Source organism: Mus musculus, chromosome 7 (genome assembly GCF_000001635.26).
Source record: "Mus musculus strain C57BL/6J chromosome 7, GRCm38.p6 C57BL/6J".
NCBI classification, from domain to species: Eukaryota; Metazoa; Chordata; class Mammalia; order Rodentia; family Muridae; genus Mus; species Mus musculus.
Window position 1 is genome coordinate 118417039 of NC_000073.6, and position 27002 is coordinate 118444040.

A 27002-nucleotide genomic window follows, 5' to 3' on the forward strand; every position below is an offset into this window, starting at 1 on the left:
TTCCTGGAGAAGGAGGCACTGGGGGCAGGTCCTGGAATGTAGTAGGATTTTGTGGAAGCTATCTTGTTGCAGAGAAATATTGCAAGGATGTTGACGCCAGGCAGATGGATAGAACCTGGAAGCCCCATTGCCCTTTCTTAACACAAAGTTCCTTGTTATTAATAATAAAGTAGCTGAGATTGATAGCTTAGATTTTGAAAAAAGTACATTATTGCTCTCTTTATAAATAGTTCCACCCTAGACAATTAATTTCAAGTTGTTGTGGGGTTGGTAAGCGGGGATGATAAGGGCATCTTCTCACTTAGACAGAATAGAGGTGTGCTTGGGACCTCTGTAGAAGCAGGTGGGACCCCCATCTCTATTTCAAATAAGACAAATGTATATTTGTGGGGCAAGAATATGATATTTTATAAATAAAGAAATATTGAGAAATTAGAAAGCCAGGGCCTGGGGGTATGGGTAAGAGTGTGTGCTGCCCAAGCATTGAGGACATGAGTTCAAATCCCTAGCACCCATGGAGAAAAAGATGGGCATGGCTATGTACCTGCCGGAAACTCCAGTGATGTGTGTGTGTGTGTGTGTGTGTGTGTGTGTGTGTGTGTGTGTGTGTGTATGTGAGATAATTGGGGATTGTTGGCCACCAGTCTAGCTCCACATTCAGTAAGAGACCTTGTCCCAAAGGAATGAAGCCAAGAGTGGTGGAGCAGGACAAGACACCAGATCACCAGATGTCCTCCTCAGGCCCCTATGTACATTCATTCACACCGACACATTCATATACATACCCCTGACACACTCATACACAGAGAGGTATGCATAGAAAGACAGAGAAATAACACACAGAAAGACAGAGAGATAGCACTCACATAGAGACAGATACACATATACACACTGAAAAAGAGAGAGATGGAGAGAGGGACAGAGACAGATGACAGACTGACAGATAGATAAAGAGAAACAGAAAGACAAAGAAAAAACAAAGGAAGAAAACACGAGGTGATGGTTGGTACAGGAATCCTGCAGTTTCCAGGGAAATCTCAAATGCCACCTTCTCATCTAAGCTCCTCACTGAATTGAAAACAGCCTGGTCCCACCATCATGCAACCTTGTTTTATATTCTTTGTGGCACTCTGTCCTTACCAGATGTCTTCATGTTCTCCATAAAGGCCATCACAATGTCCATCTGGCTACTCCTATACAGAATGGGAGTGTCCAATCTTGAAATTATGACATTATCATTTGCAAATGTGTCAGTCCACCTTCACAGCTACCCTGGGACACATGTGGCACACGGATATGGACAGTCCCTGACTTCCAGTGACTCAGCTTGGTATTTCTTTTTTCCGTTTTGTCTTGGAGTCTAGTATTTTGAACATTGCCTGCGTTGGGGACAAGGCATGCATCTAGTTTCTCTCTTGTAATGTTGTGGGCAGCAGATAGAGCTCCCACCACTCATGCAAGGATAAGGGAAGACACCAGTCCACAAGTGTGCTGTTCTACTCAACTGTGACGTTTGGAAGGCTAGATGCCATTTCTGTCATTCTCACTAAATGCCTGAGACCACCAACTTATAAAGAGAAAAGGTTTATGGGGTTTTAATCCACCACACCCTTTAGGGCCTGTGTGAGGTAGTACATTGCTGTGGGAGCTCATGGTGGAACAAACTGCTAATATCATGGCTGGCGAAATGTGCACTGGTGAATTGTCATTGCTGTTCTAGCTCACTGAGAAGCGGTGCAGGGAGCAGGCACCTCCTCCCACTTCAGACCCAATCAAGTCACTCTCAAAGTGTCCTCCAAAGATCCCTGTCTTGGGGGCAGTCTGCCTCCTAATTCTGTAAGAGGGAGAGAAGAGAATAGCAGGAGTTAAGGGGGTTAGGGGGCTAGAAACACGGTGCCATTGAGAAGCCTGAGGTAGGACATCGTCTTCAAGAGAGGTCACTGTTCTTCTCACAGTATAAAAATGCCTACTGTGGGAATCGGAAGCCAGAAGCTAGACCCCAAAGGGACTGGGGTGAGAGCCGAGGTGAGCACTTCTTTCCAGTGTATTTCTGTCAGATGCCTGTGGTCCCTGATTGCATTGCCTTGTTTGTTCTCTTAGGCATCTCTGTCAGATGTTGTAAACACACCTGGCTTGATGGCTTGGGGGAGGAGCCTGCTTCCAGAGCCAGCTTCTCAGTGAGCCTGAACAGCGTTACAGTCACCAGTGCGTTTTCTATCGCACTTGCTATTCTGCTCATCTGCTCTTGCTCTCATGCTTTCTATGCACTTAATAAACTCACTCATTTGGAACCCAAAGCAGGGCTACCAGATTTCTGCCACAAGTCCTCCTCTGGACCACACAGAACAGCTGGAATGCTAAAGAGGAGAAGAGATCCTGGGCCCTTTAATGGCACATCCCCAGTGACCTAAAGACCTTCTGCTATGTCCCACTTAAAGGCCCCATCACCTTGTTGTAGCACTGACTGAGGCTCAAGCCTTTACCACAATGGGAGTTAATGATGATGCAGACTACAGCATGCTTTCAGCTTTCAATATTTTTAATTCACAGTGGCTCTGTGGGAATGTGACTGCACTGGAAGTCAAGTGGTACGCATGCACCTCACACCACTCCCATCTCGGGGATCCTGAGACCAAGCTATGTAGTCCCCCAAATGGAGACACAGCCACTGTCACATGATCCCCAAATGGACATGAGCAAGACAAGTCTGTCCTTCTCAGCCTCAAGAGACTGGAAGCTGAGGTGGGAGGAGCAACTGGGTGGGAGGAGCAACTGGGTGGGAGGAGCAACTGGGTGGGAGAATCATTTCTGTCTTTTTCCCTTTTGAGGAGATGTCACAAATAAACAAGCCTCATTTCCTTTTTTATAAAAGCCTGATGAGCTTAATTGAGTAGCGCTACGTGGGGTGGGCTAGGAAGACCCAAAATAGACAGTCTGTAAATTACTCAAATGAATCCAGAGGCCCCCCTGCCAGCTCTCCCAGCAGCCTGTGCGTGCAAATGCCATAGCTCTCCACCCAGGCAAAAAGAAAAGTAAAAGAGATGAAGCAAGGAAGAAAATGAAAACGCAAATCCTCTCCTGCAGCTTTTGAATGCAGTCAAGCTCCAATCAATAAAAAGGAAATCAAAGAAAACCATCTGGGACAAAGGACATTTTCTGGGGAAAACAAGAGGCAGGTTCTCTCCTCACAGGCTTCCTTTGAAGTGCTTCTAAACGTTCCTGCTCACTCTCACCTCACAGAGAGCTTCACGAGTGTGCACACAGCTTTTAATGAGGCACAAACCCAGCTGCTCCGCGTCCCCTCGTCCCCTCGCCTTTATTCTGACCACCTGGGAGAAGTCTTTTGTTTCCTAATTCACTGTTCAAACAACCTTTCTAAAAAATTTTTTTTTTCTTTTAGCAAAATCCATTTTCCAGAAAAACACATTTTAGTATTTACAAAATACAGCATTTCACACACTTGGTCAGTATGTCCTCGTCTCGTCTCGCCTCTGTCCATACAGTTGCCTATATTTGCCCGTTGAGGACACAAGCCAATTCCAAAGTTTCCTTGTAGAAAATCTTAATGGCATACATTTCCCACATAATGACCTAGCTCTGTATCAGCTATAAAATCATTGTCTTATATTCTACACTGGATTATAACTATTTTCCTATTGATAGATACCTCGGTTGCATGTAGTATGTGCATGTGTGTGTTCACATGTGTGCACGTTTGTGTATTTGTGGGTATGAGTTGCCAGAGGCTGACACAGGGAATCTTCCCCAATTCCTTTCCAACATATTCCCTGAGACATGATCCCTCAATAAAACCCATAGCTCACAGATACAGCTAGTCTTACTAGCTGGCTAGCGCCAGGGAATCCACTGTCTCTAGTGGTGGGGATCTGATCATGATTATGCAGATGAGAAATATTCCTAGCCCCCAGCCCCACCCAGTTATTTGTAATGACCTCAATGGAAGACTCAGGAATGTTCTTTTAGATTATATCCTTCTCATAAACCCTAAGGTAGGATAATCGGCTCAAGAAACAGTAAGATCTGATTTTGACAGGATTGGTTGCCAAAAGGGTAAGCTAACTTCATGACCACCAGCAGACACGATTTGAATCTGAGCCTGGGGGTGGGGGGGGGGCTAGAAAAGGGTGTTAATGCTTAAACAAATGGATGCAAGGTCATGGTGACTCCTAACATATGCCTGTACACATTCTCCAATGGACTATTGTCATGGCTTGAATGTGACACGTCCCCTACAGGCTCCTGGGTTTGAATACTGGTCCCCAGCTGCCAGTGCTGTTTGGAGAGACTATGGAACCTTTGGGACATGGGGACTAGCTGTGGAAGCAGTTCACTGGGGCAGGTCTTGAAGGTTTTTTTAATCTGCTTTTCTGCTGCTAGGATGAGGAGTGATGTGCCCAGCTCCAAGCACTGCCACCATGGACCCAGCTGTTCCATCCACCACACTGTCCCTGACATGATGGCCTACACATCTGAACTGTGAGCCAAAGAAAGCCTCTCCCTTAAAGTTGCTTCTGTTAAGTATTTTGTCCCAACGACAAGAAAATTAGCAGAACTATCCAGTCGGGTGTCAATTTAATGTACAATAGTCCTCCTTTATCACTTATTGATGGGGGATAGGGTCCAACTTTCAGTGGGTACCTGAAAGCACAGATAATAATGAAGTCTATATGCACCACGACTTCTATTTTCATGTTTCCCTACAGTAAAACTAAATTTGCTATAGATTATGCCTATTAATAATATAAGAAGAATCAGAATAATGAACTATAATAAGTTGTTTAAAACTTATGAATCATTTCACAAATTTCCCATTTACATCTTTAGATCATGTTTGATGGTGGTGAGACCATGAAAAGCAAAATCCTGGTCAGGAGAGGATTACTGTCTGTCCTCTTTGTTGAGAACCATTGACTTACGACTTTCCATCTAAGTCCAAGGTCTTCTCCATGACCACAATGCAGGTGATGGCACAGTGAGCTGCATCTGTCTGCCACGGTCAAGCTTTTCATCATTCTTGTCCAGTGATGTCTTGGCTAATTTACTGATGGCTGTGAATAAAATACCTGCCCAAAGCAACTTCAAAGGGAAAGGATTTAATTCCAGCTTACAGTTCCAAGGGGTCATAGTCTATCGTGGCAGCTAAGGCACAGCAACAGGAGCATGACGCTGATGGTCACACTGCAAACCCCTGAGAAATGAAATAATGGGAGTGGGCTCCAACTGGAGGAGATTAGAGGGAGGTCAATACAGAAGGAGAAGGATGGACAAACATACTGAGATTGTTTGATAAAGACTCACATTATTTTACACTTACCTAAAGTTATACACTCAGTTGATGTGTATGTATGTATAAATATATACATTAAGACATATGTTTATATAGATATTTATACACATATACATATTAAAGGAAATTAAGCCATTTGGGCTATCAATGCTCCCCACAAGAACCATAGTCTAACAAAACTGTCTAAACAAAACTAACAATACGAAAATCCTAGTATCAGACAGAAGTAGGAACAACCTTTTCAAGGGTTGTTTGGGATAATCCAAGCAACAACAAAGGTCTTTAGTGTTGCCCTTGGCTGCCTCTGAAGGACTGAGGATGGGCTCCTGCTGCTGACAATACCATGCACTTAGGACACAGGACTCAGATGATTGGAACTGGGTCTGATCTAGAAGACTCTCTCCTATGGTTTAGCTTCCATGGTTCCAGAAAATGCTATAGAAGCTGCCAAGGAAGGGAGTAATGAAATAGTCTGCCCAACAGCAACATCTATGAACCACAGTTACTAATATGGCAACATATGAATAAAGATGTTGGTGGGCACCAACCAACAGCTGTCTGGTTGGACCTAAGGCCCACTTAAACAGGAGGGAAGTTATCCCAGGTGTTGGAAACCTAGCCAGCTTCCTGGGGCTAATGATGTAATGGACCTTAGTAAAGAATTTACTATTGAAAATTTGCTAGACCAACATAATTCCTTCCTACATTCTAAATCTTAGACTTATGCCTACAGAAAATGTAGCTACCATTCCTCATCAAAGAATCCTATCTTTACAGCAGATGGAGACCATCACAGAAAACCACAACCAAACAGAATGAAGAGATCAACAGCTCCCAGGGAGCCCAGGCCCAGGGGTTACATTTACACCACAGCTCCTGCATCTATGGCTCAGGAAACATTGAGGAAGATGGAGAAACGAGATTATAAGAGACAGGATACCAGGAAGTCTGCTGTGAAATTCTTTCCTTGAGATGGTTGTACTAACAAGACCTGAACGACAGCAATATCAATAGACGTGTTAATGTGGAAGGGAAATTTCATCCTACTCCTAGATGATGAACTATTGAATTCTGGGAGAAGGAGAATTAGCTTCTCCCAGGGAGAGACCTCTTATTGGCTGCCCAACCCGAAGTGGTCAGCCTGGACATCACATATATACCACCATCAAAATGAACTCAGCAGATTTTGTGTGTGTGCGCGTGCGAGTGCATGTATACATGCATGCACCTGCACTTATCTACACGTATGTAACAAATATACTTAAAGAAAAAGTGACTGTCAACTTGAGAGGGGGTACTTGGGAGGGATTCAAGGGAGCATAGTTGGGGTTAGAGGGCTGAAGGGAGGAAAGAAAGTCATGGCCCAGCCCTAGTGACATATTTCTTCCAGCAAGGTATCTCTTCCTAAAGGTCCTACAACCTTCCCAAGCAACATCGCTTCCAATGCATGGGCCTGTGAGGGACATTCCATACCTGTGAGGTATATTTCTAATATACAAAAAACCTTCAATACTACAGATACTAGTCATCCAGCAGTTATAGGCGACTGGACTTATGTCCCCTCAAACATACTTGCTGTGTTCAATTTCCACCCCAAAGCATGTTAGAAAGACCTTCCTTATTTAAACAGTCCTGACAAGTAGTTGGTCAAGATAAAGCTGCTCTGGGGAGGGAGGACCCCTGACCCAATACGGCTGACATCCCTACAAAGGATAAACATTTAAACACAGAGAGAATACACATGCAGGTGACAGTGTATGCTGAGACGGCAGAGGACACAAAGGATGGACAGCAAACCATGGAAAGCTAAGGGAAGCACAGAGCAGACTCTTCCTTTGTGACAAGGGTGCATGGCTCAAACAACACCTTCCAGAATCAGGGGAACAGCTAATCTCTAGTTTATGAGTTGCCCATGTGTGATACTTAACTAGGTCGTGCTGGCAAACCAACACGTTAGCGCAAACACATTCCCCAGCTCGCAGGTTGTCTTCCTGTCTTTGACCAGAGCTTCTGGTCTAAAAGAAGCCCACCAACTTCACGTGGTGAATGCATTCATTTGCTCCCTCTATGGTTTGTACTCATTTTTTTTGACCATTTAAAAATATGCTTAGCTAAGTTATAAAAATATTCTTTATTTCCCTCTAAGATGGGCTTCCAAATGTAAGTTCTTGACTTAGTGTACAAGCAAGGTAAGGCTCCATTTTGTTCTTCTTTTCCTTACCCCTCCTCCTCTTTTTTAATTAATTAATTAATTAATTAGAAAAGTTTCATGTAAGCCAGGTTGGTCTCAAACTCAACAGGCAGCTAGTTGAGGTTGGCCTTGAACTTCTGATCTTTCTTCTTGTCTCTACCTCGTGAGTACTAGAAATACAGACATGCTCTACTATGTCTGATTTAAGCAATGCTGGGGAGAGAACCCAAGCCTTTGCCCATGTTAGGGACACGTTTCACCCACTGAGCCACATCCGGCCTTCTATTTTTATTTTTGCTCCTCAGGGCCGAGAACTCGTTTGGAGCAGTACCTCCATCTTTCCAATGCTTCTGGCACACAGCAGACCCACTGTAAATGCTGCCCAGTGAACTGTTTACTTATACCTTTGTGTGTGGCATTCAGTCCTCCAAGAAAGCTTGGAGAGAAGGCCACTATTCTAGTGTCTGAGAGTTTCTGTCTTAGACTGGATGGCCATCCAGACACAGCCAACCTACTTCTGATCCAATCCATCACAAAAGAGCCAGATTCATTCCGTACTAGCTGGACAGTCAGTCAGCGTCTTATTCCACATGCTCAGTCCCAACCTGAAATCAGGCTAGGTGTGCTGCCTGGTCTCCATCTACCCAGAGATCTCAGTGGAGAACTGATAGGCAGCTGAGTTAGACTCTGCATTGCTGTAGACAAACACTGAACTCCCAGGGATGCATCTCCTCTAACAAGACTCCACCTTCCACAACTGTACCACTTGGCAACAGTCTATTGAGATCGAGAATATACCAATGGATCAAACCATTCATTAGGGGATACCCTTCATGCTCTAATCATTTCTGGGCAGACACATGCAGAGGCATGCCTTACTAATCTCCAGGCTTCTTTAATTCAATCGAATCAAGATCAGTCACGCAGCAACCTTATGATTGGACATGGTCCCTTCTCATGCAGAAGCACCATAAGGCAGGATGGCCTTGGGGACCTTCCAGGGAAGTGACTGGAAGACACAAAGGGAGAGGCTAAGTCAGGAACACTGGCCCTAACCTTTGATACCATTTCCTCCTTCCATTTCTGCAGGGAAAGCCTTCTTCTGTCCTACATTGTACTACCTCTCAGCAAACAGATACCGACAGGCCCGAGGTAAACTCATGGCAGGAGCGTGTAGTGGTTTGAGTGAGAATGGCCCTCATGTATTTGAATGCTAAGTCTCCATATGTTTGAATGTCTGGCCCACAGTTGGTGAAACTGTTTAGGAAGAAGTAGGAGGTGTGGCCTTACTGGAAGAAGTATGTCACTAGGGGTGGCCTTTTGGGTTTTGATAGCCCATGCCATTCCAGTTAGCTCTTTCTCTGCCTCATGGTTGTGGATCAGATGTAAACTCCCAGCTACAGGACCATGCCTCCCTGTTTACTGCCTTGATCCCTACCATGATGGTCATGGACCCACCCTCTGTCTTGGTCACGGTGTCTCCTCACTGAAATAGAAAGTAACTAAGACAGTGCTCAGTAACCATGCACTGTCTGAGTGACCACAGGATGTAGCAGTGACTCAGACAGGCGGGAGACCCTGTGATGCGTCTCTAGTTTATAAACAACTCCCATAACCAATGACCTACTTATGCAATGACTTAACTGGGCCTATGGCATGTATCATAAAGACTAAGAAATGCTCTGGGAAATCACCATTCCCAACTCCATCCCCAAACCCACTTGGAACTGACACATGAGAAACCTGCCACATTCAGGATACAAATGAACCACAGCCGCTGCAGACAATGTATACTGGGCATGGTCCAAGTGTGATCTCATCCAGCTCTCAGAGAGCTGGGTGATGAGGATGGTGACGATGACCGTAACACTATGGGGTTCAGGCACAAGTCTAATACCACCCACGAGTCAAGTGGCAGAGCTCGACTGTAAGAAAAAAATTCACTTTTGGTATCTATACCCAGATCCTGGCACAGAGCTTCTAGGACATTTGGAATCCTTATAGTGGGCAGTGTACCTTTTGTATGCCAATGGCATTGCTTGATCACTGGGACCTCTAGGTAACTTAAGGGTGGGACTGACTACTAGAAAGACCGCGAGTAGAGAGTTGGAGACAAGTATCTCCATTCTCTGACTTCCAGGGAGAGGTGGTTGGGTAGAGGCTTAGTTCAACCACCAGTTGACAATGGTTCACTCCATCATGTTTGTTACCATGGAGTGTCACCCAAAATCACAAGCATCAGGGGTTGGGAAATGTCTAGACTGGAGATTCTGTCAGGGTGGTAATAGAGTGGTGGGTTTGAAGGGGTGAGGGAGACGTCACGGTCGCCTCCCCCGTGCCTTTCCTAACATGCCCTTCTGCTGGCTGTTCCTCGATTGTATCCTCCATAAGGTACTGCCCTGATGCTCTGTCCCAGTGCAAGGGGCCAAAGCCCCATGGGCTGAAGCTGCTGAAAATGTGAGCTAGCATAAGAAGGAAAGGGCTCCACTGGTCTCGGTGATTTACAGTCTAGTCAGACTAAGTGGTTAAGTGAGACTTATGAGTGACAGGCACTAACTTAGGCAGGGAAGAGTCTGAATTGAAACAAAGATGGTCTCAAGAGAAGTGGAGGCTAACACATACATTTGGTATCAGAATTCTAGGTCAAGCGGTTCACAGTGAATGCTCCCGAGGAGGCTGCCACAGAGGCCATGAGAGGCTGAATCTTCACACCGTACAAGCCTCCCGTGACAGGCAGAAAATTGAGGCTGAGCACTGAAATGGAAGCTTTCTGAGCATACCTATCTAGTAGGTGGGAGAACCGGGACTTGAACCCAGGCCTGTGTGACTGCAAGGCCCATGCTTTTATCTGACACTGAACCATGTTATCTGAGGAAGGCGGGCGGTAGAGATGGTTAGGACAGTAGCGAGACCTGTCTTGAAGTCAGGCTACCCAACTAATCCTGATTCTACCATGAAAATCTGTGTGACCTTGGACTAGTCAATCTTTCTGTGATGCAGCCTCCTTACTTAAGAAGTAGGGATGTTCACCCACATTGCTTCTGCTTCCTCCTTTAGTTCTCGTAACTAGGGATCAAATGCTCATGTGGAGCCAGTGAGATGGCACAGCAGGTGTCCTGGTTGATTGTTTTTTGTTGGTTTTTTTTTTTTCCATCTTGACACAGGCTAGGAGAGGCACCTCTATTGAGAAAATATCTCTATCAGATTGCCTGAAGGCAGGTCTGTGGGACATTTTCTTGATTGCTAAATGATAGAGAAGAGTCCAGCCTACTGTGGGCAGTGCCACTCCTGGGCATGTCCTGTGTTGTATAAGGAAGTAGGCTAACAAACAATGGTTAGAGCTTGGGGACTCTTATGGAAGAGTTGTGGGGAGGACTGCAGCCTTGAAGGGGGTAGGAACTCCACAGGAAGTTCAACAAAGTCAACCAACCTGGACCCTTAGGCGCTCTCAGAGACCAAACCACCAACCAAGGAGCAAACATGGGCTGGACCTAGGCCTCCCCACACATATGTAGCAGATATGTAGCTTGGTCTTCATGTGGGTCCCAAAACAACTGAAGTGGGGGCTGTCCCAAAAGCTGTTGCCTGTTCATGGGGTATGTTCTAGCTGGGCTGCCTTGTCTGGTCTCAGTGTGCCTAGCCTCACAGAGACTTGATGTGCCAGGGTCGGGGAGTACCCAGGGAGGGGGCACTCTTTCAGAGGTGAGAGGGGATGAGGGGAGGATTGTGGGAGGGGCAATGGGGGGGGGTCAGTGAGTGGAATGTAAAGTGAATAAATAAAAAAAGGAAGGGAGGGAGGGAGGGAAGGAGAGAGAGAGAGAGAGAGAGAGAGAGAGAGAGAGAGAGAGAGAGAGAGAGAAAGAGAGAGAGAGATGCTGAGCGAACCCATAGGGAGCAAGCCAGTAAGCAGCACTCTTTACTGCCTTCTGCTTCAGTTCCTGCTCCAGGTTCCTGCCTTGGCCTCTCTCAATGGACTGTGACCCATATATAAGCCAAATTAAACCCTCTCCTGTCCAAGCAGGTTCTGGTCATAATGTTTGTCACCGCAATAGAAAGCAAGTTAGAACAGCAGAGCAGGTGAGGGTGCTTGCTGCGTGCCTGATGACCTGAGTTTGATCCTGGATCCTACACAGTCCCCACAAGTTGTCCTCTGACCTCCTCAAGCACTCCACAGTATATGTACACTAAGTAAATTTAAGAATGTAATTAAAATTTTAATAAGCTCTCAAGTGTGAAATTGATTTCTACTGAGGGAGGAGGGGCACAAGAGGCCACCACACAGGGAAACTTGTAGTTTCTGCTGCCCTATAAGGCTCTGGTCTATTCCCCAGAAGCACTATGGGGCTGTCTATCAGAAGCTGAGTCAGAAAGAGCTTTAACACACACACACACACACACACACACACACACACACACACACACACACCAGGGTTCTAAAAGGTCAGGGCTGACAGCATCTCTGAACAAGTTTAAAATGTTGCCATTTGCCTGGCTAAGGGCTGAATGGTGACAGTAGCAGTTGGTGAGGAATCTCAAAATACAGAAGGCAGTTAGGAGCCTCTGTTTACCAGGCTGTTTTTAGCAGTCCAGAAGGCAGGCTGGGGGCGTCTGTAACTCCAGGCAGTTTCCAGGTACTGAGCCCAATCAGCACAGAACTCTGAGTATCTCACAAGCCCTGGTGACACCACTCTATCTGCTGCTATCACAGTGCACATATGTCACTAGACATTTACCCAGATCCATGGGATGTACACATTAACAGTGTACCCCAAACTGCAATAGTGATGTGTTAACGTGGGCTTGTCTCTGGTACCATACAGACTGCTGTGGTGAGTGAGGTGGAAAAGGGAGGACTGAGTGGAGGGGGGTGTGGAGGGGAGTGATGGGAAACCTATACATCTCCCTCTTGATTCTCCTTTGAGTCCCAAACAGCTGCGCGTGCGTGCGTGCGTGTGTGTGTGTGTGGTGTGGCATATATGTATGTGGTCTTGTGTGTGTGCGTTCATGCATTATGTGTATATGTGCATGTGGGGGGCTTAAAGGTCAATATCCAGTATCTTTCTCAGTGGCTCTTCACCTTATTTTTATGTAAATATTTATTTTATGTTATATGCATGGGTGTTTTGCCTACATGCACATAAACATACATTACATGCATGGCTGGTATGGTGGATCCCCTGGAACTAGAGTTACAGACAGTTGTGAGCTGTTGGGTGGGAACTGAAAATTGAACCCCAGTCCTCTAGGGGAGCGTCCAGTGTTCCTAACCACTGAGCCATCTCTCCAGTCCCCTTCCACCTTATGTTTTGAGGCGAGGTCTCACACTGAACCCAAACGTCCTTCTGCCCCAGCCCCACAAGCACTGGGATTACAGACGCACGCCTGGAACTTAGGTCTTTAAGTGGGTACTAAATTTAGGTCCTAATGCTTGCACGGCATCACATAACTAGCTGAGCCTCCTGCCAAGCCAATACATGAAAATCATCCTAGCCAGGCATGATGGTGCATGCCTGTGATCCTAGCGCTCGGGAGTCTAAAGCAGGAGGATTGTGAGTTCAAGGCTAGTCTAAGTTGCTGGTAGGTTTGCTCTTTGCTAAGAGCAAAGCCCTCTGTATCTGGGTTCAAATGCCAGCAGGGAAGCCTTGGCTACCAGCTTCATAGGACGGAGGAGGAAAGGATGGGGAGGGAAGGAAGAGAAAGGGATTGGGAAAGAGAGAATGGAGAGAGGGAGGTGAGGGAGGAAGAGAGGGAGGGGTGGGGAGCAGGCCACAGCATGACTCCTGGAGGACCATGCTGGAAGGGAAATGAACACAGAGCAAGACCTCCGGGTTGGGGTATGTGGGTGTCAAACAATTTCTCTGCTTCTCCAGGGTTTTCGATGAAGGATGCTGTTTGAGTTTGGTAAGACGGAACTCTCCCCCATGCCCCAATTGTAAACTTCTGAGTGGCTGAAATGGGGTAATGCTTTGGACATCAATGGTCCTGCTATCGCCTTAGATGCAGGAAGTACCCAGCAGGTCCTGATGGCAATGCAAGAGGGAAGACTCACCCAGAGAAAGTATCTATGGTCTGAAGCCAGACTCACGACAGTCCCTGTACCCTGCCTGCCCTCTCCTTGTCCTCCCTGCTTCAAAGACCTGAGTCTGGATGCCACCTCCCACGATGGGCATCAGAGGTCTCTTACCTACTAGGACCACAGACCAAAACTGCCAGGGAGTTAAGCTCCCAGTTCTCAATAGCCTTCACTTAACAGTTCTGTGGATGAACAACACTGGGCTCCTATGTGTGCCTTGCACAAAATCCTATGTCCCTGGCAAGTTTAAGTACCAGACAATGGCCCATTGTGTTGATATGCACATCACACACTCTTTCTGACGTTCCAAATCCCTCCTGGTGTTTCCAATTGGTGGCATCTCCCTGATAAATGATGTGCCTTCCCTTGGGGCCTTCTTCTTGGGGAATCCATATGAAGAAAGGGGCAGATATCCATCTTGAAAGACAAACACATACACACACAGCTAACAGGACAGTCCTCTTGTCCCCACGCTGGTGAACCTGTGTGCCATTGGGATGTGACATGGCTCACGGGAAAGGGTACACACTTAGCAAGCACAATGCTCTGCGTTTGATCCTTAAGCACATAACTCTCTCCACAAACCAAGCAACGTGCCTCTGTGAGGCAGCCCCAGGTCACTGAATTCTTGACCAAGACTGAATAGCTTTGAGATGCCCCCGGCATGTTCTTGTACAAATACCTTGTTTGTAACCCAGTGGGCTGGGCCACCCTCAACAGTGCAGTGTACACAGTATGTCTCTTCCTAGTTGCACCTTCTCCTTCTCTGGACCATTCAGCTCCCTCTGCCCATAGAGGGTGCACACGGGGGTGCTTAATGGCCTCTTGGAGTCACAGCTCAGCCTGTGGCCTTGGGGTGGTTTCCCCAGCAGCTAATCACATGCCTCTCATCTCCAGGCTGGACATGGGAAGGAAGCCGATTACCGGCAGAGTTTGCCTGAGAAACATCTGTGCATCATCAACTCCACTGCCCTCGTTTTTTGTATTTTTTTTCTTCCAAATCACTTTCTGAAAGTCAAAATGAGTGATAGCTTTATACCTTGGACAACCCCTCTCCTGATTCAACAGGTCAGCATTAGTGGCAAAAGTGTTCCTAGGGTGGTTGGGTCACAAATCTGTATATCTGGCAGGATTTCACAGAACTGGGGCTGGAGAGATGCCCCATAGGAGTCCTTGCTTCATAAGCACGCAGACCTGAGTCTGGACCCCAGAGCCCACGTGAAAACCCAGGCATGGCTATGCATGCTTGTAACTCCTGTGCTAGGGTCAGAGACATAAGGGTCTCTAGGGCTTGCTGGACACCAGTCCACTCCAGGTTCAGTGAAAGCCCCTGCCTCGGAGAAATAAGGCAGAGAGTGATAGCACAGGACACATGACATCCTCCTCTAACCTCCACATACAAATGCATATTCATACACCCTACATACTCCAGACCCATACACCTCCATACATACACACACATCTACATGTATGCCCATGTACACATGCACATACTCGTACATGCAAATACACTCATGCATGAATATGCATGCACATGTGCAGATTTACACATACTCATTTATACACATGCATACCTCCACACACACACTCATCCATGCATGTACATGGACACATATAAACATATACACACATGTGTGTGTCCATGTACATATATGCCCATGCAAACACACATACATACATGTACACACACTCACGCATATATGCATATGCACAGGCAAACTCATACTGACACACTCATGCCCCCGCACATACACATTCACACATGCACACTCACACATTCATACACATTCACACACACACACGCATATGCACACACAAATACACATCTATACATGCATGAACCTGCACACACACATGCACACAAATATGATGGGGGGTGTGTGTAAAACTCTGAACTTGGTCTACTCCAGTTCACAGTGTCCTGTGGTATCGCTTATATGCTCTGAGTTGTAAAACGTTCTGGTGACAACGGAGAAGAGGGTGATTGGAGTTTTGCTGTTTTCGAAACTTCATATAATCATAAAACTCACAATAGAAACAACTTAAATACATTCTTTCTTGTCTTTGGCTTTTTAGATACAAGATCGTACATAGCCCAGGCTACCCTCAAATTCATAACACAGTTAAAGATGACTCTGATCTCTGATCCTCATTGCACCTCCCAAGTGCTGGGATAACAGGAATGTGTCACCACACCCAGCCTCAAGAGAAATATTTAAATAGTAAAATGAATTAAAATAACAATCTTAAAAAAAAAATCCTTTCACATGCTCCACTATGTTCATAGCAGCCTTATTTATAATAGCCAGAAGCTGGAAAGAACCCAGATGCCCCTCAACAGAGGAATGGATACAGAAAATGTGGTACATTTACACAATGGAGTACTACTCAGCTATTAAAAAGAATGAATTTATGAAATTCCTAGGCAAATGGATGGACCTGGAGGGCATCATCCTGAGTGAGGTAACCCAATCACAAAAGAACTCACATGATACGTACTCACTGATAAGTGGATATTAGCCCCAAAACTTAGAATACCCAAGATATAAGATACAATTTGCTAAACACATGAAACTCAAGAAGAACGAAGACCAAAGTGTGGACACTTTGCCCCTTCTTAGAATTGGGAACAAAACACCCATGGAAGGAGTTACAGAGACAAAGTTTGAAGCTGTGACGAAAGGATGGACCATCTAGAGACTGCCATATCCGGGGATCCATCCCATAATCAGCTTCCAAACACTGACACCATTGCATACACTAGCAAGATTTTGCTGAAAGGACCCAGATAGAGCTGTCTCTTGTGAGACTATGCCGGGGCCTAGCAAACACAGAAGTGGATGCTCACAGTCAGCTATTGGATGGATCACAGGGCCCCCAATGGAGGAGCTAGACAAAGTACCCAAGGAGCTAAAGGGATCTGCAACCCTATAGGTGGAACAACAATATGAACTAGCCAGTACCCCAGAGCCCTTGTCTCTAGCTGCATATGTATCAAAAGATGGCCTAGTCGGCCATCACTGGAAAGAGAGGCCCATTGGACCTGCAAACTTTATATGCCCCAGTACAGGGGAACGCCAGGGCCAAAAAGTGGGAGTGGGTGGGTAGGGGAGTGGGGGGGAGGGTATGGGGGACTTTTGGGATAGCATTGGAAATGTAAATGAGGAAAATACCTAGTAAAAATATATTTTAAAAAAGATTTTCTAAGGTGTCAAGCCTTACCTGAGAACTGGGGATCAGGGCCTTCCACCAGTGGCCACCCTTCACCAAGTCCACCTCGCACAAAGGCACCGCTACTTTCCCAATCACACAGTGGCGGGAGAATTTGTCAAAATCCACCACAGTGAGCAGCAGGGTCCTCCTCTGGGCTTCTAGGAAGGGGATCTCGAAGGTGTAGCGTTCCTCAAACACAGGCTTCTGGGTCTTGCGTTTGACTCCCGTCTGCTTGGAGTTCTTCTGGTCAGGCAGGAGGCAGATCTTGACGTAGGGGTTGGAGTGGGCCATGTCCTGGCGCGAGCCATCATGGGAGATTGGAGGTGGCAGGTCCCGGGCCTCGATCACCCTCACGGTGAGGTGGTTGTGTAGCAGGTCATACTGTGTGCTGAAGTGCAGCATGCCCAGCTGGTACTTGGACATGATCTCCTCGTCAGTCAGAGAGTCTACGTCATCAAGATTGGAGTCGAGGGAGTAAAGTCGGGGCTCAAACTTCCGGAAGTAGTCATCGGGCGTGTAGGTCCGGCGCAGCACAGACGGCTGGATGGACTCCTTCTTGGCACTGAGAACGCCGAACTCAACGGGTTTGATGTCGATGAGTGGGGAGCTGGGGCGCCGGGAATCCAGACCTAAACAGCCACCAAGAACAATGGTCACCTGCTGACATCAGCAAAGGTCCCCAGACGCCCACGCGGGCTTCTCTGCTTCAATGGGCTCTTCCGTGCACACCGGAAATGCAGGTGTCTCATGAGTTTTGGAACCCATTCTACCACCCCCGACACGCCCAAGCACCCAGACGCTCAAAACCTTTACATGAAACCACATGGGGGCTGACCCGATAGCTCCGCAAGGAAAGGCACTTGCTACCAAGCCTGGGAACTGGAGTTCAGTCCCACATGCTGGAAAGAGAGAGAACCAGCCCCCAAAAGCTGTCCTCTGACCTCCACACATGCACCATAGTGCACAGACACACACAGAGAGACAGACAGGATGACGCACATACACAATATTTTAAAAAATGCAAGAGAACATTACCCATACATGCTTATCTGTAGTGGCTATTCCTGGTTGTCAACTTGACAATATTTGGAATGAACTACAATCCGGAATTGGAAGGCTCACCAGTGACCCTTATCTGGAGGCTTGGAGATCCTTATCTGGATCTTGGTTTGAAGATCTTGAGCCATAGTGGCTAGGGATTCCAGAAGATTGAATCTCCGAGTTTAAGGACCACACCTTTAATCTGGCTATGCCTTTCATCTGGAACACACCTTTAATCTGGGCTACACCTTCTGCTGGAGACAATATAAGGACATTGGAAGAAGGGAGTCTAGCTCTAGCTCTTGCTCCTTCGCCTGCTTGCTGCGTGAGACTGAGTAACTGCTAGATCCTTGGACTTCCATTCACAGCTGCGACTGAACAATTGTTGGGAATTGGGCTGCCGACTGTAAGTCATCAATAAATTCCTTTACTATATAGAGACTATCCATAAGTTCTGTGACTCTAGAGAACCCTGACTAATACATTATCCATATACATTCACGTACGTCCAGTCTGAAGCACATGAGCAACATGTACTCCAAGCTAGCTATGAATGCAGCTCAGGACATGTGTCGATGACATTGTATCCCGGTGCCAAAAGGCACCATCTTCAAATAGTTGCCATACCGAGTATACTCCAACTGCAATGAAATGAAACTTCCTGTGTTTGTCCTTTTCCTACAGGGCGGTGGATTCAGTCCAGGGCTTCACGCATCTAGGCGAAGCTCTACCACTGAGCTGCTGGCGAGATCGTCTCTTCACTTTTTATTTTGAGATAGGGCATCACCCAATTGCACTTGAACTAGCCTTGAACTCATAACCACACCCCCTCGCCTCAGCCTTTTGACTTAGCTAGGAAAATAGGTCAGCACCACTAGGCTTGGCGACTACGCCATATTGTTTAGGTAATAAAGACATGAAAAGGGGCTGGAGAGATGGCTCAGCGGGTAAGAGCACTGACTGCTCTTCCAAAGATCCTGAGTTCAAATCCCAGTAACCATATGGTGGTTCACAACCATCTGTAATGAGAGCTGACACTCCTTCTTCTGGTATGTCTGAAGACAGCTACAGTGTACTTACATATAATAAATAAATAAATTTAAAAAAAGACATGGAAAGAAAGTCTGTGTTAAGTATGGATACACAGGCACACGCACACGCACACACACACACACACACACACACACACATTTTTATTCTTGGTTCTTTGAGACAGGGTCTTGCTAAGTAGCCCCTAATGGCCAGGAACTCACTATGTGGCTTGGGCTGGCCTTGAATTTATAATTCTCCTACCTCAGTCTCTGAATGCCAGGATCAGTTGAAGCTGAGGGTTCAGAGTGTGTGCATACAGAGAAATAACTGCATTCTTGTTTACTGTGAGGGGTGGTAGCCCCAGGAACATCGCCATCACAGTCTTCAGAGTAGCATGGTACCACGGGGTACTCTAAATGGATGCTATGCCCTGAGCCATCTGCTTCTACGGTCCCTTGGATTATTAAGTGAGACATTAGCACACCTTATGGATGAAGGAATAGACCATGCGTGCCTTCCAGAGCCCTGCATTGGCAAGTGCAGGAGCCAGGAGGGAAGCTTGCCCTCCCCCCAGCTGAGGTGCAACACTGCCCTACTTCAGGAGGGTGAGCCCAGAGGCCAGCATACCTGGGTGGAAGCCCAGTAGGCTACGAACAAGTAGAAAACATGACGTCTACAGGGGCAATGCCCCCTTGGTGTCTGTTTTCCTGCTTCTGTGACCCTAAGCACTGATGGGGTTGTTTTGGGAAAGGATCTCTGAGATAGCTCAGGCTAGCCTGGAACTCATACCACTCCAGGCTAGCCTAGATTCTCTTATCGCGGATTCCCAAGTGCAGAGATTTCTGGCATGAGCCACCATGCTCAGCTAGCTTTCCCCCCTGTACTAAGAGAATGGCCCCTTGACCCCAACTGTCCCAGGCACTTACTGGAGATTCTCCGAGTCAGGCTGTACGTGGACTTGGATGTGTCTGAGGACGAGCGTCTCCCATCAGGGGAGTTGGTCCTTGGGGTCAAAGGAACATCGCTGGCTGTATGCACGGAGTCTCCATCCTTGTCATTGCTCCGGCTGGCCATCCTGCAGGAGGAGAAGGGGTTCCAGTGGCTGTGGAGGCTCACCAGAGTTCCACGGGGGCCTCCACCTGCTCTCTGCCTTCTCTCACAGTTCAACCAGTAGTTGTACCTTTCTGAACCATAGCAACATTCAGTGGCTGAACACAAGGACTCCTCCTATCTTGAGGCATTCATGGCGATGATGCAGCCTCTGGCCCATGCTACATCACTTATAACAATGGAAATATAGTCTTGCTTTTTTTCACAAACTGATATAATTCAAAGGTGTTATCCCTGATTTAGAAAATAGCTTCAGTTGTGTGGAGGACATGCAAACCTACACTGTTGCCACAAGGGGGCGCAACTGGGTGGACTGAAGCTGGAGACCTGTTAATCTTGAGTCTTGAAGGAACCACTTGGTTGTTTAGATGCATTTAGTTGCTCTTTGGGATATGTGTCCTTCTATCCCAACTGTCTCTGTGCCTCTGATTTAACATCCTTTAAAAAATATGCCATGACAATGTCACTCAAGGGTGGACCAGCAGGAGAACGGCTACAAAATGGTCCTGTGAATCAATGACTTGAGAACAGAAGTTGGAGGTGGAGAAGCAGTTATGGATTAGCAGTGGCAGTGACTCAACGTGATGCTAATGAAGACGAGAAATGCTAAGGAACTGGGGGAGGCATGGGCAGGATGCAGAAGAACAGATGGTGACGGAGATGAGAGATGGAAGATAAATGATAGATGATAGATAGGTAGGGAGATGGGTGGATGGACGGACAGACAGACAGACACACAGACACTTTGCATTGGAACTCTAGCTATATGCACCTGGGTGATTCCCTTCCCCTCTCTGTTACTCCACTGTTCCATCTATAAAATGGGAATAGCCACAAAGCCACCTTCTCTGCCTGGTAAACCCTCAGAATGAGTTAATAAGCATCGAATGATACAGCAAAGACATAGCTGGATACTTGGAATGTTTTAGCTGATATTACAACAGGGGTAGCTCTAAAGCTAACCCTAAATTGGGCATGGTGTACACCTGTAATCCCAGCATTCAGGAGCCTGAGGCAGAAGAATCTTGGGCATGAGGTCAGCCTACCAAAAAAGACCTTGTCTCAAACAAGTAAATAAAATGAGGTCTGCAAAGAGCTATGGGTGCTAGTGATACTGTGCACAGGTGAATTCTGTGCACAGTGCAGCCTGAGCCATTACGGCTGATTAAGGCCATCCCAGCCACATCCCCTCAACTTGACATTTAAGCTTACAAGGAAACAAAAGTGTCTTGGGGGAAAAATGCAAGCTTTGAATTCTACAGGATCTTTGGAGATAACCTATGGGCAGGCCGGGGCTGATTTAACTGTCAGACAAGACAGGCTGGAAAAGGGACTGGATGCCTTGCTGGCTGGATGTGGACAGTGGATGGAACATGCGAGTCAGGAGCATGGGGACAGGGGATGGGACAGAATCAAACTGGGGCAGCTTTCCCTTAGCCTCTGGATGGAAAGGCCCCTGAACCCCCGTGGCCCTGCTTTTCATCCACCAAGCTTCACTGTGACAGCCACCTCCTCCTATGAGACCCGCACATCTTCAACATCCTTCAGCTTAAATGTCACCACCCTCCAGAGCCACTCAGACACAAGTGCCCGTGACACAGGGGCTTCCTCACCTCTGTGTTCCTTAGATACCCTGGGCCTCTCTGTTCCCTCTGCCTAAAGTGCTTTCCAGGCCCTTCTCTTGTCCAGTTTTTGTTTTTTAACCCCGAAAGTATCTGTCTCAGTGGCCCCTTCTCTAAGGACCATGATCTTGCCCTTGTGACTTTTCCCGCCCCTCTGAGTACAGCTTTCATTCTCTTCAATGCTGCATGGTCATCTTCAGGGCCGGCTTGTGTTTTACATCCCAGAATGATCTGGGGTCGGCAATGCTCAGGTGCCCTGTCACTCCTGAACAGTGGGATCTGCACTCTGAACAAAGCGGGCAGGGAGTGGTGAGTGGCACCTACGGTGCCCACAAGCTTTATCTCAGGCTGTTCTCTGGGCAATCTTGCAGCTAGCTATCATGAACTCCCTCCCTTGCAGATGGGAGGCACAAGCTTGTGGTGGGAGCTGCTTTGCCCGTTGACGAACCATGGCGTTCTAGGGGATCCCAGCTATGCTCCAGTCCAGCTGCATGAGTTCCGTGCCACAGCTGGGCATCCCCCGTGCAACCCACGAGAACCTCACCTAAAGTAGCTACTCCATATAGACTTGCTGAGCACATAAACAACCTGACTTTCCTTCATTCTCCCATAAGGATCTTCCTGGCACTGCTTCAACAGAGCCAGGTAGACAGTGAAGCCACCAAAATCTTCACCTATCCGTATGACATTAATACAAGTGATAATGAGTACAGCGTAACCAGAGATCTCACCCAGAACACACAGAGGCCGGTTCATCCACCACGTGGCACAGCACGGAGATGAGCCCCAGATGTCATGACAGGAACAGCCTCTCTCAGCCCAAGCACTTGACATTTCTACTTCCTGTCTGTTTGGTAACATGTAACTGCTCACTTGGTAAACAGATCTGGAGAGGACGAAAGCTGCAGATCTGCCGTTTGAACGGTTGAACCTGCCTCCACCCCATACACATCCCTGCCCTTCTTTACATTGTGTTAGATGCCAAAATGATTGAAGAGCTGTTTAGGGTCTCAGGGAGCCTGGTTCACATTGCAGACTGTCCAGCTCCAAATAGTGCAGTGCAAACTGACATAGCATTGGTAGGTAACCTGACTCCCATGCTTGCTCTATGTCCTAGACAACACTGAAAAGTCCCTGAGCCTGTTGACAAAAGCCCATCTAACCCCATGACGATGTCAGTGACTCACACACTATATGCACTCAAACAAACAAACAAACAAACTACAGGGCTGGAAGATGGTTCAGTGCGTAGCATTTGTCACATAACGCTAAGGATCTGAGTTCAGATTCTAATGAAGGCCAGCATTTTTACTGTAAGATAAGAGGCAGAAATAGGGACTTGGTGTATGTAGTGGAGAACAGCAAGACACCTTGTCTTGAGGTAGAAGGTGAAGGCTTGTCCCATGACTTCCATGGGTACTCACAAAATGTACACATGTGCACACACACCATACACCAAAGATCAGGGAAGACGAGGTGAGCAACTGCCAAGGGAACTGAGCCTCACTTCTCTGTGCTGGTGACTTAAGACGCTTTCTCAGTCTCCTCCTAAGGTTTGTCAGATGGTCAACAGGCCTTTCAACTTTACACACGGAATCACGCACACATTTGTGCACATGCATGTATGCATTTGGATGTCTTTTTTCCTTCCGTTTTGTCTCCCATTTGAGAATCAAACCTTGAGTCCCACTGCAAGCACTGAACTCCATCCCCATCCCTTGAGTTTCTGAGACAGAGCGTTGCTGTGCGTCCCAGGCCTGGGATGCACGATCCTCCCACCTCTGTTTTTAGGACTGGGAATACAGACGAGACACTGTACCTGGCCATCAGCTATTCTATTGAGTGACTAAGATATGTGGTTTTTTAGGCTCCAAATGGTCTGAACTACTCTGATCTAAGGACTCTATGAAATGGGATTGTCTGTCACATCTCAGTTCTGTGCCACCTACTGGAGTCAGGCCACAACTTAGAGATAAATTGTGTCCTCACAAGACCAAAAGGATGCTTTCTGCTCCTGGGCTAAATGCATTCTGAAGATAGCTCGTTCACATTTGTTTTTGAGACAGTGCCTCACTATGTAGCTCAGGCTGGTCTTGAACTCACAGTCCTCTTGCTTCTGCCTCTCCAGACCTGGGCTTAAAGATATGCATTACTATGGCTAGCTTTCTTCGTTTACTCTTAATTACAGCCTGTAAAGCAAATTATTTTATTATTCTCATTCTCTAGTTGATATAATCAAAGACAAACCAGGATTTATAAAATCATAAGGCCGGGGGCAGAGCTCAGTTGGTAGAATGCTCACCTAACATTCTTAGCCCTGTGTGGTGGCACATGCCTGTAATTCCAGCACTTAGGAGGTAGATGCAGGAAGAGTCGAAGTTCAAGGTCATCTTTGGCTACATATTCAAGGTCAGCCTGGGCTACCTGAGACTCTGTCTTAAAAAAAAAAAATAAAAATAAGCAAGGCCACCATGCCTTTAATCCCAGTACCCGAGAGGCAGAGGCAGGCAGATCTTTGTGAGTTCAAGGTTAGCTTGGTCTATAAAGAAAGTTCCAGATAAATCAAGGCTACACAGTGAAACCCTGTCTCAATAATAAACAAACAAATAAACAAATAATGGATGTTCCATTCATTTTGATCATCAACAAAGTCTCAAGCACTGTTACGAACTTTTCTAAATACAAATTCATCAAACACATGTGGTAAATACTAATTTTTTTATTGTCCCATTTTACAGATGGAAAACCAAGACTCAGAAAAGTCAAGCAACTTTCTCAGAGCTAGAAAGCTGTCGTAGAAACTGAACTTGATGGAACTCGCACTGACTTGAAGCCAATTTGTTCTGGCAACATCTGAAACTTGCTTCTAAAAAGAGCACACAGGCCATGATCCCCAACCCAGAGGAAAACTGGGGCTCCAGGGACTTCTGGGATTTCAGCCCCAGATTCAAGTGCTACCCCTGGATTCCGTCATACCCAGCGCCATCTCCTCGCTGGGCCTCCCTCCCAGAGTTCCCAGCAGCTGTTGTTGATTGCTAGGTCTTTCCCAACCCTGGTCTCCTGGCTCCTCCTCAGTCTCTGACCACATCCCTCTCCCTGCCACAGAGAGGTGGATCAGACATGTGGCTGCGCTTCAAAACTGCATTCCCAAAATATCTGAGAGACTAGCAGATGGAGATGTTGTATTCGGGTGCAGGAGGGGAGTAGATTAGAAATAAAATGAAAGGAGCTGGGGTGAACACCGCCAGCACCAGATGCAGTATGCATGGGCTTGGGCATCCTTTCCTGGGGTTATAAGGCCTTGTTCAGGCCAGCCAAAAGCAGCATCAGAAAGGTGCTAGCAGCTCAGATTCACCAAGCACATACTTGGTGCAGGCCTGGGGCTGGGCCTTATGTCAGTCTGCCATGCTGCCTGGGAAGGAGGCACTTAGACACTGCTACCTTCTCAAAGTTCTTCAAAACAGAACACAGATCCTTTTCTGCTTGGATACTTAGACTACTTAAAGTGTCCCCAAGATTAGCATCACCCGGCTAGCATCTCAGAAGCTTGGTGTGAGCAGGAGCCTCACCACCAGCTGGTCGCACCAGCTTGCCCACAAATGAGGGGGCATAAAGAGGCCCTTCTTGGTTATGTCCATGGAAACTCAGTGTATCCCCCACCCTGCCCACCCTCCAGGGGAGAGGCTGCTGGGAGGTAAACTCCCAAGCGGGGTACTCACAGCCATGGAGGAGTCTGGGCAGGGAAAGGCCCCAAGATCTCCACTTCATCTTCACTGGACTGGCAGCAGCTGGACTCATAGCACCTCTGACAGCAGTGTTGGCAAGTCCAGCCGCACAGCAGCACGTCAGAGATTCTAGAAAGCAAGCCCTGGGGCCATTGCGGGGGGGGGGCAGAGAGAGAGAGAGAACACCCCAAATTATAAACAGCCCATCTGGGATTGCCCCACCCATGATAAATAAATTCCCAGATAAATGAAAATTCCCAGAGCAGAATTGCTGGTAGAAGAAAAAAAAATTTTTTTTCTCTCTTATTTATGCACTGTGGCATACGGGACAGCAAACAGAAGTGGCTGCAGATACTTGGAGCAAGCCGAGCGCTTGCAGGTGTTTGCCTTGGTAGTGTATGTGTGTGCCTTTCTTGACAGGTGGGTGGTTATCACAACATAGAGAGGGCCAGACAATATGTTCTCAAACACACAATGCATAGGGTTCTCTCCTGGCAAAAGAGAAAAAGATACTTCAGGAAAAATAGCCCCAGGGACATGCAACTAAACTGGGGGAGACCGGTTGAGTTGGGACACACACGCTGTCTGTCCAGCAATGCCCCTTTTGTCAGGGTCTCCCTTTTGGTAGAAGGGAATAGAAACTGTACCCTTCTTAATACCCTGTGACTCAGTACTCAATCATGCCCCAGCCCCACACCAGACTCCAAACGGAAAGGCAAGCATTTGATTAGAATCCAGACCAAACAGATGATTGAATTAACCCACCTCGTTCAGTGGTTCCAACTGCCCTTTTAGAGAGCCACGGTGAAGCCAGGGTTGGGCGGGTGGGAGAGAGAGAGAGAGAGAGAGGGAGAGAGAGAGAGAGAGAGAGAGAGAGAGAGAGAGAGAGAGAGAGAGAGAGAGAGAGAGACCAGTTTAGCAATATTCCAGCAACTCAAAGAACAGCAAGACAAAAACAACAGAAAGCAGCCCGCGTCTTCCTTCGCACTCACCATTTTGGGGAGGGAGCTGACTTTACTACCAAGGTATGGCTATGTTTGCAGGGCTGCTGGGAGCCTCTTGGTTAACTAACAGCGAATAAACGGGAACTGTGAGCGTTTCCATTTGATGTGCACCGTGTGCTGTTATGAATCAGAGCGGGTAGATAGCTCGTCATGCTACTCAGCACACAGCCACACTTTGGGGGACTCGAAAACCTTCTCAGACTGAAATAGCCAGAAGCCAACCCAAGAGGGCCTGATTAGCTAAACTGACAGGCTGACTCCCCCGCCCCTGCCAGGGCCCTACCTTCCAATCCTGCTCCAATCCTGCTGGTAGAGAGCATCCTTCGACCACCCACAAATGGGGGAGGGGCTGGGAGGGAGCCAGGAGCTGATCCTCCCTCCCTGGTGTGGTTCCACCCCTTACCCCATCTTCTCCCCATAGGTTCCTGAGCTCTAAGCCCCCTCCTCTTCTTCCAAGAAGGACTCCTCTATGGACCCAGGATTTATTTTCTTTTGAAAAATTATAACATTTCTTCTGTGTGTCTCTCTCTGTGTGTGTGTGTGTGTGTGTGTGGGTGTGTGTGTGTGTGTGCATTCACACACATCCACGACACCATGTGGAGGTCAGAGGATGAGTCTCAGGAGACCATCCTCTAACCTCCTCCACCTGGTTCCAAGGATCAAACTTAGGTCATCAGACTTTG

The 27002-nt window shown here is 47.2% G+C and overlaps 1 protein-coding gene across 8 annotated transcripts in view; it reads right to left on the reverse strand.

Moving 5' to 3' along the window:
* Syt17 (synaptotagmin XVII) overlaps nt 1-27002 on the reverse strand; it is a 67871-nt gene that overhangs the window by 36326 nt on the left and 4543 nt on the right. For 2 of the 8 annotated variants that reach the window (XM_006507202.3, XM_006507204.3), the window contains exons 2-5: nt 26081-26098; nt 25310-25458; nt 19785-19933; nt 16795-17414 (exon numbers count right to left, since the gene is read on the reverse strand). In XM_006507202.3, coding sequence (XP_006507265.2) covers nt 16795-17414; nt 19785-19932 — 768 coding nt within the window. In that variant the 5' untranslated portion in view covers nt 19933; nt 25310-25458; nt 26081-26098. Of the gene's footprint in view, nt 1-16794; nt 17415-19784; nt 19934-25309; nt 25459-26080; nt 26104-26307; nt 26523-26602; nt 26724-27002 lie in introns of those variants that run through there. The other 6 variants (XM_030241986.1, XM_006507203.3, NM_138649.2 and 3 more) reach the window with 6 other exon arrangements.